General features: G+C 38.4%; 1 protein-coding gene across 5 annotated transcripts in view; it reads right to left on the reverse strand.

Annotated features, from left to right (window-relative positions):
- Positions 1–17769, reverse strand: part of CNOT6L (CCR4-NOT transcription complex subunit 6 like) — a 117540-nt gene that overhangs the window by 52699 nt on the left and 47072 nt on the right. For 4 of the 5 annotated variants that reach the window (XM_036337327.1, XM_036337323.1, XM_036337341.1 and 1 more), the window contains one exon: positions 185–274. The exons of the other annotated variant lie outside the window; for it this stretch is intronic. In XM_036337327.1, coding sequence (XP_036193220.1) covers positions 185–274 — 90 coding nt within the window. The remainder of the gene's footprint in view (positions 1–184; positions 275–17769) is intronic. 5 annotated transcript variants of the gene reach the window in all.

Below are 17769 nucleotides of genomic sequence, written 5' to 3' on the forward strand. Positions count from 1 at the left end.
CAATCAATGTTTCTCTCTCACATCAATGTTTTTCTCTCTCTCTTCCCTCCTCCTTTTCCGTAAGTCAATAAAAGCATATCCTCAAGTGAGGATTTAAAAAAAAAAAAACGGTCTGATGCTCTTAAGCAACATATTAGTCGATGGTAATATCTGTAGAGTTTACTGCTTTGTCATTAATAGTTACCTGCAAGATTGTCAAGCATGAAGTTCAGTAGCTTTCGGGTTCCATCTGGGTCCTGGTATAAATTGAGAATATCCTGTGATAAAGGATTGCCTAAAGCAGAAGACAAAAATACAATCTGTAAGACATATAACAGTAAGACCAGACAAATGTACATAATAAAAAAAAATTACTTTTGATAGTGAATTTTACTATACTTAATCTAAACATAAATGTAAAGAAATGTGAATTTAAAGAAACACTCTCTTTGTTAAGATATTCAAAAAGAAAAACTTCAAGTTATTTCTTTCCATATTTCACTATTTATATTTCACTAATTGTATCCCCTATAATTTATGTTTGTCAAAATCACATGTATACATAGACACATAGCATATAAATATTAATCTTAGTAAATTCTGAAATAATATCACAACTTGGAACTTGAAGTAACCCTTATAGGTTCTACCTTTATCTTTAAAGACAATATTTTAAGTGAGAAACAAAAAAGCCTGGTATGAGAAAGAATGAGTGATATGAAAAAGAGGGAGGCCCTAGCTGGTTTGGCTGAGTGGATAGAGCATCATACTGCAGATTGAAGGGTCTCGGGTTCGATTCCAGTCAAGGGCACATACATACCTTGGTTGCAGGCTCTCGGCCTTGGAGGCAACCAATGGGTGTGTCTCTCTCACATTGGTGTTTCTCTCTATCTCTCCTTCTCCCTTCCACTCTAAAAATCAATGGGAAAAAATATCTTCAGCTTAGGATTAAAAAAATAAAAAAAGGGAGGGTCATCCTAGTTGGAATATTTGTATTACATATGAGAAAAGAAAAGACATTTCATGTGAAAAAAAACCAAAAAACTATTACCAAGATGAGTTAGTAAACTCTGAGAGGAAAGTAATTTTTTTATGATACTAATCAGGGATATCTGAGTACTAGGAGTACAGGTTTATCAAATACCAAAAAACAAGCTACTGTTAACAATATCTATATTCTCTTAAGAAATACTAGTAAAGGAGATATTTGTTAAGATAAACATGCAAGAGCAGCCTTGTAAACAGATTTGAAAAAACAAAAAAAGTAGAAATTCCAGAAATGAAGGTTGTACCTATTAAACAAACAAAATCTTCAATGCAACACCCACCCAGCAATTTGGCTAAAATTAAAAAATATTAACCACCAAAGTGTTAGAAAGAAATGTGGAGTACTTGGAACTCTCATAAATTGCTGGTGGAAGTGTAAAATTACTCTACAAAAGCCTTAGTTTCCAAAATCCTTAAAAGTAGGAAAAGGAACTGTTCCGGGATGACAAAAATGCTGTATCTTGAGCTAGGCCAGTGATGGCGAACCTTTTGAGCTCGGCGTGTCAGCATTTTGAAAAACCCTAACTTAACTCCAGTGCCGTGTCACATATAGAAATTTTTTGATATTTGCAACCATAGTAAAACAAAGACTTATATTTTTGATATTTATTTTATATATTGAAGTGCCATTTAACAAAGAAAAATCAACCAAAAAAATGAGTTCGCGTGTCATCTCTGACACGCGTGTCATAGGTTCGCCATCACTGAGCTAGGCAGTGGTTTGATGCAGGCTCAATCCAAAGTGGGGGGTGTGCAGGAGGCAGCCAATCAATGATTCTCTCTCATCATTGATGTTTCTATCTCTCTCTCCTTTTCCCTTCCTCTCTGAAATCAATAAAAAATACATATATTTTTTAAAGACTGAAGAAAAGTTTTGCCTTTTCTTGCAGGGGAAGGGGGAATGTAATGTCTCTTTAACAGTCCTACCCACAAAGAAAATAATTTACCAGAATATGATAAATTAGGATTTTACCAAAACTTAACCAACCTGGGGTAAGAGAAATACCCTATACTCCAGGTCCCTGTATCCTAATGTGGGTGAGGGTAAAACCAGCTCAGGCTCGCTAAAAGACAGACCTAATCATAAATCTACAGGACTCTGTCTCAAGTAACTGCAAGCCTTGGAACCTATTTAAAGAGTCTCTGGGAAAACCCAAAGACAACAGAGAATAAAAGCAAGGACACTAGAGAAATTTTTGATTCTAATATACAACTACTACAATAAATAGTAAGCACAGCCTAACTCCTAGCCAGAAAGAGAGTTTAAAGAGAAGTTAAAAGAGGCAATATTTGGGGGTAGGGGGCTACAAACTTTCAAAAGCTTGTTAAAAAAAAAAGAATAAACTGATACATGAAGCACAATGTATACAAAGAAGTTTATGAAAGGATTTCATTTTTCATCTTACTATAAACTACAGAATGCCCATAGCAAGCAGAAGACTTTAACATCAGATAGGGCAGTGGTCGGCAAACTGCGGCCCCTTGAGTGTGGCTCTTCAACAAAATACCACGTGCGAGTGCGCACGTACAGTGCAATTGAAACTCTGTAGCCACACTCAAGGGACCATAGAGCCGCATGTGGCTTGCAAGCCGCAGTTTGCCAACCACTGAGATAGGGGAAAAGGACCAATTACTTCAAAAGAAGAACACATGAGTAGGCTACAAAATTCATTAGCAACAATGGAAGCTAGAATATAGAGAATATCTCCAAAGGTTGCATGACAGTATTCGATACTTCAGCATTCCTCTACCAACACTGTCAACCAACTTGATCTGGATACAACTGTAATTAGCTAATCCTATATAATAAAAGGCTAATAAGCAAATAGAACAGCAGAACAACGCAACAACCGGATGCTATGATGTGTGCTGACCACCAGGGGGCGCGTGCAGAACATGGTAGGCGTTGGCCATGGTGGGATGGTGGAGCAGGTGAGCGGGGGCACCAGGCCAAGGCTGGGCGCCGGTCACTGTCATCGGGGCAAGCCTCTGGTAGTTACTGAAAATTCTTTGCTCCCACATGCCACAATCCTGCCTAGTGCTCGCACCTGCTGCTGGCACTGGAGCCGCTGCTTGCACCCACTCCCAGCGCCAGCCCCACTCGCACCTGCTGCCGGTGCCCAGCGCTGGTCCCAATTCACCTGGTGCCATCAGCAGTTGTGAGTGGAAGCTGCCGGCCCTGATCGCCCCTGAGGGCTTCTCCACCTTCCCTTGCTCCTGAGGGGTGATCGGGGCAGCAGCCGCCACTAGCACCCACTGACAGCACCAGCCCCGCTCACACCGCTGCTGGTGCCAACCCCAATTGCTCTGTGCTGTCAGCGGGAGCAAGTGGGGTGGCACCATCAGTGCATGGGAGCTGTGGCAGCGTGAGCAGGGCTGCCAGCAGACAGGGGACTGAGGGCTGCAGTGGGAGGGGCCAGGCGGGGGCATAGAGAATGGGCCGAGACCCGCCCCTGTGCCTACTGCAGCCTCGTGGCCCACAGTTCCTTTCAAGGTGCACGAATTCGTGCACTGGCCCCTAGTTATTAATAACAGAAAAGGAGCAAAGGGAAGGCCAGACATTATAGACATGCTTCCTGCAAAACATTGGGGGAAGTGGACTGGACAAAGGGAAGATGCCCAGTAAAGTTGGAGTGACAGGGAAGATACTTGCCTATCAATCACATCTGGGAACAGAGGTAGCTGGCCAGAATGGGCACAGCCACTGCAAGGCATGAAGATTTGGGATTATGGGAAGATACTGATTCCATGAACAAAGAAACTCACCCTCTTGTGCCTTTGGCACATTGTGCTTGACTTCTGGTTTGTGGGGCTCTTTCACTCTGCTCCTTAGCATTTGCCCACATGCGATGAACTAATGACTACAGCTAGCCTGATGCTGAACTGGACACAGCGCCAACATAGAAAGGAAACTATGGATACTGGCTTTGCTTCTAAGCCTTACTGAAAACCCAGCTATACTTTTTCTATAACTGGACAAAGGAAAATGGGACTTTCGAAGGAAACACAGGGATTTAATTCCACACAAATAAAAATCACTCATTCTCCCATCCAAGTCTCAGAAAATTCTTTTTCTCAGGATATTGTAAAAACTCTACCCCCCAGGAGTACCCAGTGGGGAAGAAGACCCCCCACTTCGTCCAATATCTACTCATAAACAGAAAAATACACATTCTTTTCAGCTGTACATGAACGTTCGCCTGAGAGACCATATTTTGAGTCATAAACAAGCTACTAGTATACTATATTTAAAAGAAATAAAATAATACAAACCATACTATTTGGTCATAACAAAATAATACTAGTAAAAATTATCAGAATCAACTATTTTGGAACTCTGGAAATTAACCAAACAATAATCCAAAAAGCACTTACTCAGGAGAAAAGACACAATATAGATAAGAGCAGCAATTTGTGGAGTTTTAACTTCTCTTAGTCCCTTCCTTGCCAAGGCAGCTTGGCAACCACCAGGGCAACCAAAACTGAATTGGAGCCTTTGAAAGCCTCATTCCCCCAAACCAACCATTATCTGACCTAAGTGGTGGTTCCATGACTCTTGCCTAATGCTAAAAAAAGGCTTCTACCTGGAGGGGAGAGAAAGGTTTTGGGAACAGGTTTGAGAAACCATTACTAGAAAATGTTTTAACTTTGTGGCTGCCTGAGGTCATGGAAACAACTGAAGCAAACAATAAGCTACCCAAAACAATTAAAAGGAGAAGTTTGGGAATAAGATGTCAATAGGAGTCTTGCAAAGCACTGACATATCCCGGAGATCCTAGAAGGCCATATGTTTATGGTGCACTAGGCACATACTTAGAAACAACTAAAAATAGCCTAAGCTCTCACCTCTGTCTGACCTTCTAGCTATGCAAAAGTATAAAGTGAAGGCTAAGGCAGAGTTATAACCTTCCTGGCTGAGTACTGAAACCGTGTCCCAACACACACAGGGCCACTAGGCCAAGACAGAACAGATTTATTGGTTTCAGGCATTCAAGGAAATCTCTGATCACCAAAAACTGAATAAAGACTTCAATGGTGATACAAGATAAAGAATATGGACTTCAAAGTATTCGTTATAAGATCACTAAAGTGACAAACAACAAAGTAGCAACAACAAAAACCCTGAGAAGGAAAGAGATTCTGATTTCACAGTTGCCATATTACTTAAAATGTCCAGTTCTTAACAAAAAAATTAGAAAGCACGGAAAGAAGCAAGAGAGTATGTCCCATTCACAGAAGAAAAGAGCAATCAATGTAAACTGTCCCCAAGGAAAATAAAAACCCTAGCAAGGACTTACTAAAAAAGACTTTTAAAATCCACTATTTTAATGTGTTCAAAGAACTACAGAAAATTATGACTAAAAATTTAAAAGTATGAAATGTCTCACCAAATTGAGAATATTAAAAATAGAAATTAAAACAAAATAAAATTTATGATGTTAAAAAGTATAACAGAAGGGCTCAAGAACAATATCAGGTTAAAAAAAAAAAGATCTGTGAACTTTAAGATGGGTCAGTTGATGTTATACAGTCTGAGAAACAGAAAGAAAAAAGAATGAAGAAAAATGAACAGAGCTCAGAGATCTATCAGAAAATATCAAATGTACCAATATAAACATAATGGGAGTCCCAGAGAGGAAGAAAGAAAAGTACAGAAAAAACATTTTTGAGTAAATAGTGATCAAAAGCATCCCAAATTTGATGAAAACATTATACACATCCAAAAAGCTGAACAAACTCCAAGCCAGTTAAAGTGAAAGAGATCCACTCCTAGACAAACTGTAATAAAACTGTGGGACATCACAGACAAAAAGACCCTTCAAAGGAATGGGAAAGTAGGGACTCATGTACAGATCCTCAATAAGATTAATAGCAGATTTCTCATCAAAACCATAGAGGCCAAAAGACAGTAGAATGACATATTAAAAGTGCTGAAAGAAGAATAAAAACTGTCCATCAAGAATTCTATGTATAGTAAAAATAGCCTTTAAAAATAAAGAAGAAATTAAGACATTTTTCAGATAAACAAAAATTGAGTGACTAGCAGACCAGCCCTACAAGAAATACTACAGGGATTCCTTCAGGCTGAAATAAAAGGACACTGAACAGCCGAAACCGGTTTGGCTCAGTGGATAGAGCGTCGGCCTGCGGACTGAAAAGTCCCAGGTTCGATTCCGGTCAAGGGCATGTGCCTGGGTTGCGGGCACATCCCCAGTGGGGGATGTGCAGGAGGCAGCTGATCGATGTTTCTCTCTCATCGATGTTTCTAACTTTCTATCTCTCTCCCTTCCTCTCTGTGAAAAATCAATAAAATATATTAAAAAAAAAAAAAAGGACACTGAACAGTAACTTGAATCAATACGAAAAAATAAAAGAGAACTACTAAAATAACTACATAGGTGCATATAAATGTAATTTTTGTTTTTAATTCTTTTTGTTCCTATCCTATATAATAAAGAGGGTATATATGTAAATTGACCATTACTCCATCACAAAGATGGCGGCGCCTACAGCGGAGGTGGGGGTTTCCGTAACACAGGATGGCTGCACCCACAGTGCAGGCCGAGTTCCTGTAACAAGCCTTAACCCTTAACGCGCCATCAGCAGGGACCTGAGGCTGCGTGCTCCCTCCCCGCCATGGGGCTTGACAGGGGACCTCAGGTCGCATCTCCCACCCAGCATGGCTTGACGGGGAACCTCAGACCGCGCCCTCCGCCTGGCAGGGCTTGATGGGGGACCCCAGGGCTTGGCCAGGGGACCTCAGGCCGTGGCCCCCGCCCAGTGGAGCTTGAAGGGGGCCCTTAGGCTGTGCCCCCAGCCCGGCGCTGGGCCAGGGGACCTGAGGCTGTGCCCCCCGCCCAGTGGGGATTGACAAGAGTGGGACCGGCCAGGTCTGGATCTAGCCCAATGGGGGTGGGGCTGGCCGGGTCTGGGTCTTGCATGATTTCGAGGCACTTGTGAGTGGATGGGGACTTGACTCTGGGTCCCAGAGTCACCCCAGACTCTGACAGGAGGTCATATACATTTTACTAACTTCTTCCATCTCTGACACTTCTATTATAGGGAAAGGCCAAACAGCAATATTAAAATATTTCCTCTAATTAATCCCCTTTTAATGTGCAGGCATTTCATGCATCGGGCCAATCGTCTCATATAAGAGACAACTGCATACAGCAATAATTATACATTTATAATTATGGGCACAAAATGTATAAATGAAAATATTTATGAAATAACAGCATAAATGAGAGTGAATGGAGCTTTAGCTACAAAGTTTTTTTAAAATTTAATTTAATCCAAATTAGATTACTATAAATTAATATGTTAACTGTAATCTTCAGGGTAACCACTAAGAAAACAACTCAACAGAACCAAACAAACAAGGGAAGTAAATCAGTACACTGGAAAATATCCATTTAACAAGAAGGCATTAATTAAGGAACAAAAAGGACATAAGGCACATAGAAAATAAATAGCAAAATGACAGACATAAATTCTACTAGAAAATAAATAGCAAAATGACAGACATAAATTCTACCTTATCAGCAAATACATTAAAAGTGAATTAAACGTGGGGGAGAAACCAAGATGGCGGCATAGGTAAACACCAGAAAGTGCTGCCTCCCACAACAACTTCAAAAATACAACTAAAAGACAAAATGGACATCGTCCAGAACTACAGGAAGGCTGGCTGAGTGGAAATTCTACAACTAGAAGGAAAGAGAAAAGCACACTGAGACTCAGAGGAGCTGCGGAGGTGGAGTGCAGAGGTACGGAGGTGCACGCGGCAAGGGCTGGCAACTGAGGACGCGGCTGTCTTTTTGAATCGGGAGGGAGTCACAAGCCCCCGACTGCTCTGAACTCCAGTTCCAGGTGAGTCTCTGGGGACCTAGACTCATACGGGGAGAAACTGGACTGTCTGGCAGCGGACAGAATTCGGAACTCGAGGGCGGCTTTCTCTCAAAGGTGCTTGCAGGGATTACCGAATACCGGGACACTGATACGCAGGGCCCCTTAGGGCAGGGCTGAGGATCAGCCATTGCTGCTTGCTCCGCCCTGTTTATTCCCTGAGACCCCGCCCCACCCAAGCTGTGGCAGAGGCTTTTGCATATGAATGCCCTGGCCCTTTGCAATCTGAAAAATTACCTAACAAACTGCAGCTGGGCCAGACAGACCCAGAACTTCCAAGAGAAGGCCCAAGGCCCCACAGCAGCTTGCACTGCTTCACAGCTGGGCCTCATCTGGGCACCTCCAAACCCCAAACAAGGAAGGGGAATCTGCAGATCTCTTCGTAGCTCCTACTGGGTAGCCTCAGGCAGAGGCTAAATTAGCACCTCCTTAGATCCAAGAGCCAGTGTGCCCAGTGGTCAGAGTGGGACCATCCAGATTACAACTCCTCAGATCCATAAGGGACACACTCAGGGGGCAGACTCAGTGAGCACCAAAGCCCCACTGAAGCAAGTCTTGCCCCAGAAGGGTGTCTTCAGCAAAGAAGTTCTCCCACTGTAGACACAGCTGATTCTCACAGCCAACTGGCCTGGAGGTCAATTCCTCCCAGTGATACCCACAACAATCAAGGCTTAACTACAACAAGACTGTGCACAAAGACCACAAAGGGGTGCACCAAGAGTGTCCACCTCAGGTAATTGGGGAGGTTGAGCCACTGGCCCTTATAGGACACCTAGCATACAAAGCCACTCTACCAACACAGGGAAGCATAAAAAAAAATGCGGAGACAAAGAAACAGGTCACAAATGACAGAAATGGAGGAAAGCAAACTACTGGATATAGAATTCAAAACCACGGTTATAAGGTTTTTCAAGAATTTTCTAGAAACCGCCGATAAATTTAGTGAGACCCTGGAGGATATGAAAAAAGACCAACTAGAAATTAAGCATACACTGACTGCAATAAAGAATAATATACAGAGATCCAACAGCAGACAAGAGGATCCCAAGAATCAAGTCAAAGATTTGAAATACGAAGAAGCAAAAATTATCCTGCCAGGAAAGCAAAATGAAAAAAGAATCCAAAAATATGAAGATAGTGTAAGGAGCCTCTGGGACAACTTCAAGCATACCAACATTCATACTATGAGGGTGCCAGAAAAAGAGAAAGAGCAAGATATTGAAAACCTATTTGAAGAAATAATGACAGAAAAGTTCCCCTACCAGGTGAAAGAAATAGACTCACAAGTCCATGAAGCACAGAGACTCCCAAACAAGAGGAATCCAAAGAGGACCACACCAAGACACATCATAATTAAAATCCCAAGGGCAAAAGACAAAGAGAGAATCTTAAAAGCAGCAAGAGAAAAGCAATTAGTTACCTACAAGTGTGCCGGGAGCCAGTCCATCCTTGCTGTTTCAAGGGACCTGGCATATATAGCATACTGTTCTTAATATGTTTGCTCACCTTCTTGGCACTATGTGTTTTAACCAAAGTCACCTCTCTGAGAAAGGTTGTTTCCCCAGGTAGGGATTTTTCCCTGAAGTTAGGGAGGGAATAAAACCCCTTAACTAAGTGCCAGGCGGGTAATTAATCACTTTAACTACGAACAATCATGCTTAAGCTACATAATCTTTACTCCCTGGAATGGAGATAAGAAACGCCCTAACCTTTGGAATAGAGATTGATAGGATTGGAATCAACTGGTATAAATACAGATGTAACAAGACAACAGGACTCAGAACCTAGACACAGAACCTAGACACAGAACCTAGAAACAGAACCTACAGAGAACCTAGAGACGGAAGAACTTCGCTGAAGAGAACATGACAAAAGATCCTGGACAGAAACTGGCCTCAGAACCTAAAAACAGAACCTAGCGAGAGAATCTGGCTGAAGACCTGGCTACAGAACCTGGCTACAGAACCTGGATAGAACATGGCAAGAGAACCTGACTAGAACCTGGTGACTGAACCTGGCTGGAGAACCTGGACAGAACCTGGCTGGAGAACTTAGCGAGGGAACATGGCTACAGAACCTGGTTGGAGAACCTGGAGAACCTAGCAAGAGAACATGGACACAGAACCTGGCAAAAGATCCTAACCAGAACTTCGCTGGAGATCCTGAACAGAACTTGGCTAGAGATCCTGGCTAGGCTGCTGATCAACTGAACGCTGTCTCTGTGTCATTCCTTCTTCGCTGACTCCGTCCACACTTTTGGGGACCCCTGGACCTGCTGAGGTTGGACCCCAGCACAAGTGAGTGCTGTCAGCTGATTTCTCAACAGGAACTATGCAGGCCAGAAAGGAGTGGAAAGTTTCCAAAGTGATGAATAGCAAGAAACTACAACCAAAGTTACTCTACCAAGCAAAGCTATCATTTAGAATTGAAGGTCAGATAAAGAGCTTCACAGATAAGGAAAAGCTAAAGGAGTTCATCACCACCAAACCAGTATTATATGAAATGCTGAAGGGTATTCTTTAAGAAAAGGAAGAAGAAACAGGTAAAGTTAAAAAATATGAACTACAAAGTGGCAATAAATTCATATCTATCAATAATTGCATCTAAAAATCAAACAAATAAAAAATCTGATGAACAGAATAAAGTGGTGAATGGAATAGAATCAAGGGCATGGAAATGGAACAGACTGATGATTCTCAGAGGAAAGGGGATATGGGGGGGTGCTGGAATATGCATGTATGCATTACCTATGGACACAGACAACAGGGTGGCAAGGGCCTGGGGTGGGGTGGAAGGGAGGTATGGGGGAAAAAAGAGGGATCTCTGTAATAATCTCAACAATAAAGATTAATTTTTAAAAAGATAATAAAATGAAAGCCAACAATGAGTAACTGGAAAAAACAACATGACAAGCCCCTGAGGAGACTCTCAGAAAAATAAAAGGCACAAATAATTAATCTTAAAAATGAAGAGGTGGTAATACAGCTATAAATAGAACGGTCTAAAACTATATCAAGAAAATATATGAACATTTTAATGCAAGTAAGTTTGTAAACTTAAAAAGCTGACAAATTCCAGTAGTACAGATACAGTGCAACAAAATTTACTCATTAGCAATTAGAAAACCTCAATAGTTCTTTTAACTGCAATTCCTAGTAAATGAGAATAATAATATAATCATCTCAATAGATGAAGTAAAGCATTTAATAAAATTCAACCCTTGAATAAAGATTAGCAAAGTAGAAATAAAAGAAAATTTCTGAAACTAAAAAAAAAAATTTTATCAAAAATACTGAGGAAATATTCTTTTGTTTTTTGGTTTTTGTTTTTCAATCCTCACTGGAGGATATTTTTCCATTGATTTTTAGAGAGAGTGGAAGAGAGATGGAAAGACAGAAACATTGATGTGAGAGAAACACATTGGCTGGTTGCCTCCTGCACAAGCCCTGACCAGGGCCCAGGGGCAAGGGAGGAGCCTGCAACCAAGGTACATGTCCTTAACTGGAATCAAACCTAAGACCCTTAGGTCTCAGTCTGATGCTCTATCCACTGAGCCAAACCAGCTAGGGCCAGAGCAAATATTCTTAATGGAAAAATATTAAAAGCATTTCCTTTAAAATTTGGAATAGAAGCATGCCCAATTTAATGCTTCTATTCAATACTGTACCGAACACCTTAGTTAGTACATTAAAATAAGAAAAAAGTTATTATACATATATTTATATAACATATAATATTATGTTATATGTATATATATAATAACTTAAAAGGAAGAAACAAAACTATCGCTATTAGGAGATGAAATTATTACCTGCATACAAAACCCAAAAGAATTTGCAAACAAGTTTTTAGAAAGAATGAGAATATAATCAAAAAGGCTTACTATAGAATCAGCCAACAAAAGATGTGCTTGACCAGTATGCAGAGTTATAAAATTTTATTCAAAGACATTAAGTAAGATCTAAATAAATGTAGAAAATGTACAAATTTATGGGTAATTAAGATGTAAATTCTTCCTAAATTAACTCAGATATTCAATGCAATTCCAAAGTCACAACAGCTTTTATGAAAGGTAACAAGTTGTTTCTTATGTCTGAGGAAGATCCAAGACAACCAAACTGCCAAGACAATCTATATAAATAAAAATGTAAATGTTCATTTGTTCAAAATCTTAAATCTCTGAAAATTCTTCACCGATTGCTTTGAAATTTTGATACAACGTTGAATTCGAATACGCACGTGTTTTTATATACCTATATACCTACTATTATATAGATGTCACACCTGTGACAGGTAAAAACATGCTCTTTTTGGAAAACAGCGCCATCTGTTGGATGTAAAAGCAACACACGCTATACTAAATATTTTACGATTCCATTTCAATGTTTCTGTTTACAATTATAAATTGTAGATAAAATTAACTACAAATATGCGTGTCCAGCTGCAAAACCATCGATCAGCTGAGATATTCTCACATCAATTGGTGGAAATTGGGAACGGAAAGGTGCCGGTTGATCTGACCTCAGGACGAATTTCATTGCCTCATAACTTCTGCAATTTAGTGACGTCAAAAGAAGAATTGGTTGAAAAAGTATTTCCCAATATTTAAGCCAATTATAAGAATCACGATTGGCTGAGTGAACGAGCTATTCTTGTGGCCAAGAACAAAGACGTCTACGAACTTAGCAATATTATTCAGTCTAACATTCAAAGCGAGGCAGTCACATACAAGTCCGTCAACACTTGTGGAAGCAGATGAAGCGGTTAATTATCCAACAGAATTTTTGAATTCACTCAATCTGCCAGAGATGCCACCGCACGTACTGCAATTGAAAATCGGCGTGCCAATTATCATGTTGCGAAATATCAACCAAAGCTTTGCAACGGCACGCAGCTTGCAGTAAAAAAATTAATGAGCAACATCGTAGAAGCAACAATCTTGACAGGACCTTTCAAAGATGAAGATGTCCTCATTCCTCGCATTCCTATGATTCCAACGGATATGCCATTTCAATTTAAGAGATTGCAATTCCCAATTCGATTGGCGTTTGCAACCACCATCAACAAAGCTCAGGGCCAATCTTTAGAATTGTGCGGTTTAGATCTAGACGCGGATTGCTTCTCACATGGACAATTATATGTTGCGTGTTCTAGAGTCGACAAACCAGACAATCTCTATATCTGCACAGACAATGGAACAACACAAAATGTTGTATACCCACAGGCGTGGTGAAATTAAATGTATCAGAAACGTGTGCTTTCTCTTTTCTTTCTTTTCCATTTAACCAGACTGAGCCACAGCCACGCGTGGCCGGGTACAGCTAGTGCAAAATAAAAATGTCAGGGGAATTCGCAAACCAGATATCAAGTCTTAATATAAAGCCATAACAATAATTATGATTTAGTCATTAGTATAGGGTTAGACAAACTGACTACTGGATACACAGAAGATCCTAGAAACAGATGTAGACATAACTGATATATGAGAGGTTACTTTGCTAATCAGTGAGAAAAGGGGAAACTCTTCACTAAATGGTACTGAAACAATTAGTTATTCATAGGGAAAAAACAACATTAGATCCCTCCCCAAATAAGAACCCTCATACCATATTAAAAAACAATTCCAACCTGGCTGGTGTGGCCCAGTGGTTGAGCATACACCTATGAACCAGGAGGTCACAGTTCAATTCCTGGTCGGGGCACATGCCCGGGGTTGTGGGCTCCATACCAAGTGTGGGGTGTGCAGGAGGCAGCCGATCAATGATTCTCTTTCATCACTGATTTTTCTATCACTCTCTCCCTCTTCCTCCCCCTTTCTCTCAAAAATAAAAAAATAAATAAAATAAAAACCCAAATGAATGAAAAAATTAACTATGAAGAGCAAAACTTTACAAAACTTTTAGAAGGTAATATAGGAAAATGTATCTGATCTGGGGTAGGGTAGGACTTATTTAACAAGACATAATGTACACTAACCATGAAAGGTTTTTAAATTCAACTATAATAAAAATATCAACTCTATCCATTAAAAGATACCAATAAACAAAAAGAAAAGCTACAGAGTAGGAGAAGGCATTACAATACAAAATAGACAAAAATTAAGAACTGCTACAAATCAATAAGAAACAAATATTCTAAGTGAAAATGAGCAAAAAATATCCATAGCAATTCCACAGAGAAAACATGGCCAATAAATATATGAAAAGATGCTCAATCTTATTTGCAACTAGGAAAATGCAAATTAAAAGTACAACTAGAAACTGTTTCATACTAAAAAAAAAAAATGGGCATAATTTTGTAAGTCTGACAATATTAAGGGTTGAAAAGAAGAAAAATGGAAACTATATTATTTTTGGCAATGTATTTTAGTTCAGCTACTTTGTAAAACACTATGGCATTACATAATAAAGCAACGATGTACAGGCCTGAATGTTCATGGCTGCATTGTTTAGAGTAGCCAAAAAATTGTGTGTGCAGGGGCGGGGGGGGGGGGGGGGGGAGAGACTAAGTATCTACAATAGAATGAATAAATTACAGCACATTTATATATCAGAATACAACACAACAATGAAACAAATAAACTACAATTACATGTATGCAAGAATATGGCTGAATAATAAAAACATGAAGCTAAAAAAGAAAGCTAGTCATAGAAAATTATAGTCAGTACGATTCGATTTATATAAAGGTTAAAACACCCATAATAGATACATACATAACTCTAGCATCTGGCTCATCAATATCTACTGAATGATTGAAAGAAAAGTAAAGGAATAACTAACACAACATTCAGGACAGTAATAACTTCTGGGAGAAGGGATGAAGATGCAATCATGAAAAGGAATATAGGAAACTTAAGATGTACAGGTCTACACCAACAAAATGTGGTTGTGCTTATTTCCTAATAATCTCACCAACAGTTATTTGACAAAACTTTTGGAACTCTTCCAAACTGATAGGTGAAAACTGAGTGTAATTTCAATTGGCATTATAATTATGCATAAGGTTATCAACTTTCTATATTTTATAGCTATTTATGCTCTTATATTAACTATTAACATGCTCTGTACTAGACTGTTCTCTTACTGATTTCCAGAAGCTCATTATTTAACACAGAAATAAGTACTTTGACTCTTTACGAAGACAATTAGATTTTCAAAGTATATTTTTTTAAAAAGGTACTGAGAATATTAGATGAGTGTATAGCTATTCATTTTATTATTTCTTTTTAAAATGCATGTTGTTAATCTTTTATATATTTCATGAATAAAAAATTTTACAAGTAAAAGAATCTATTGCCACAGCCCATTTTATTTTGAGAGATAAGTAATTCTTGGCAGAAACCTAGAAATTTTCACAATTATTAAAGTTCTTAATTTTTATTACATCAATGCCTGAGGACAACTCTTCAACCATATGTCAGAAAAAGTATTGCCCAACACATTAGGACATGAATTCTAAATTATTTAAAATAACTGTGTGAGAACTGCTCTTATACCTTTTCTTCCATAAAATTAATACATTTTAGACTTTTAAGTGACTTAAGAGAATACTTTCAATTTACTGGACTAGCTATTTCTTTAGTTTTAAAATCGGCCTTTTTATCTTTATTCCTCAAATACCCTACCCTTCCATACACATTCCTTAAATCTCAAAATAGAATTTCTAAAAATTAGCTTGTTGGACCAAGATCATCAAAATCATTATCAAAACTTCAGTATCTGTGTTTCAGAGGTACACAGGGAAACAGAAAAAAAGGCACTCCTTTTGCCAGTTTCAAGACAAAACGGAATTTAAAAAAAGACAAAAAGGAATCCCAGAGGCAATTCATTCTCATTGTGTCATTTACATATATCACAGTGCTATTTTAAATTTTCCATTCCATTCTCTTCTCCTTTTTTAACACAAAGTACCACTACGTGGCTATTAAAACTGATTAAGAAATTATTTCAAGTTTTACCTTCCTAAGAATATAAAGCTACCATTCATTTGGGACATTTTATTTCTTCAATTGCTTTATGAAGCCAATACTGTTTTTACCCTCCTCAACTTTTGAAAGAAGGCAGAAAACACTGGTTTTCTTTCATTTCTAAAAGGTCCTTGTTCTTCTGTACTGGATCACCTGAACAATAAGTAGCACTGCCAGAAAAAGAGGCTCTTATAGAAAAGGGCTGCATATAGGTATTTGCCATAGAACAAACTAAAGTTTAATGAAAAGCAACTTATGTATAGCCATGAACAAAGCTGAGTTAAAGTTGGCGAAGCAGAGCTGGTGCCTCATCCAAAAGACTAGTGGTCTAAGAAGAGATTTTAACAACTATGAATCAGTAGACAAAAGGGCACTAGGATTAAAGTCCAGACAAAGAGAATAGTCTTCCTCTTATTATAGCTTCAGTGACACGATGGTCAACCAAGGACCAAAAATATAAAACAAAAAATTCTAGAAATAAACAACTCATAAGTTTTAAATTAGATGCGGTTCTCTAAGTAGCGTAATGATATCTCGTGCCATCCCATCCAGATCGTGAATCATTCCTTTGTCCAGTGTAACCACAGTGGATACATTACCTGCCTGTTACTAGCATCTCAGTTATCAGATCAACTGTAGAGGTATCACAGTGCTTTGTTCAAGTATCACTTATTTTACTTAAAAATGGCCCCAATGCTCTGCAATTCAGATGTGCCCAAGAGAAGCCATAAAGTTCTTCCTTTAAGTTAAAAAGTGAGTATAGCACAATTAAATATCTAAAAGTTATGCAGTAACATAACTTTTACTGAAGTATTTTTATAGTTGTTCTATTTTATTATTAGTTGTTGTTCATCTCTTACTGTGCCAATTCATAAATTCATCACAGTTATGTATGTATAGGAAAAAACAGTGTATATATAGGGTTTGATATTATCATTAGTTTCAGGCATCCCCATTGGGGGGATCTTAGAACAAGAACATATCTCCTGCGGATAAAGGCTACTGTAATTTAGAAGACTAACATTTAACCAGTAAAATAGAATGAAGGACTAAGAAGATAATAGATATTCAGAATGATACATTCAGTTGATACTTAATATAAATTTTCTGGGAACATGTCCATACATGAGATAGCATGGACTAGAGTTATGAAACAGTATATATAATACGTGCTTTTTCAAGAATTGTTAAATGCAGTTCAAAGGATAAGTCCACTGGGCTCAAGAGTAAATTATTCATTTCTCATTGATGTATTCTCTATCAATATTCTGTTCTGATGTTGAAACAATGGTTATTCTTAGAGACAAAAATAATTGACTATAATCAGTATAAAAGTATGAATTTCATACTTCTAGAATCTAAGATTATAAAAAAATGACAACCATTCCATAATTATTTTTAATAAGGAACAGACCTGCCTATACTCCAACTCTAGCTGGATGGCTGTTTTAACCACATTTATAAAAATGAGTTATAGCATATATAGAATTAGGTAAAATATTCCAACAGTTAAATTTCACATGCCTTGGGTTAATTCTCAAAGAAAATATTTTCCCACTTCATACATAATTTTAAAAATTCAAAATATCCTAGAGAGAAACTAAAAACTAAGACTTAACCATTCATACAATTATACAATTTATAAAGGGTTAACTGTATAAAGAAGCCTTTTCTGTCATTTTAACCAATAATGTCAGCATTCTTTTCACTCTTATTCAAGTTTCTTTTTTTAATACTCCATTATATGACATAAGCAAATGCAAACAAAACATGTTCATGAACACTCAAATAATCTCTGAAGGAGGAAAACAAAATACATGAAAGTGTATACTTTATATGGCTTTAATTAATGTTTATTCCTCAAG

This window comes from Myotis myotis, unplaced genomic scaffold (genome assembly GCF_014108235.1).
Source record: "Myotis myotis isolate mMyoMyo1 unplaced genomic scaffold, mMyoMyo1.p scaffold_m19_p_1, whole genome shotgun sequence".
In the NCBI taxonomy this organism is placed as follows: Eukaryota; Metazoa; Chordata; class Mammalia; order Chiroptera; family Vespertilionidae; genus Myotis; species Myotis myotis.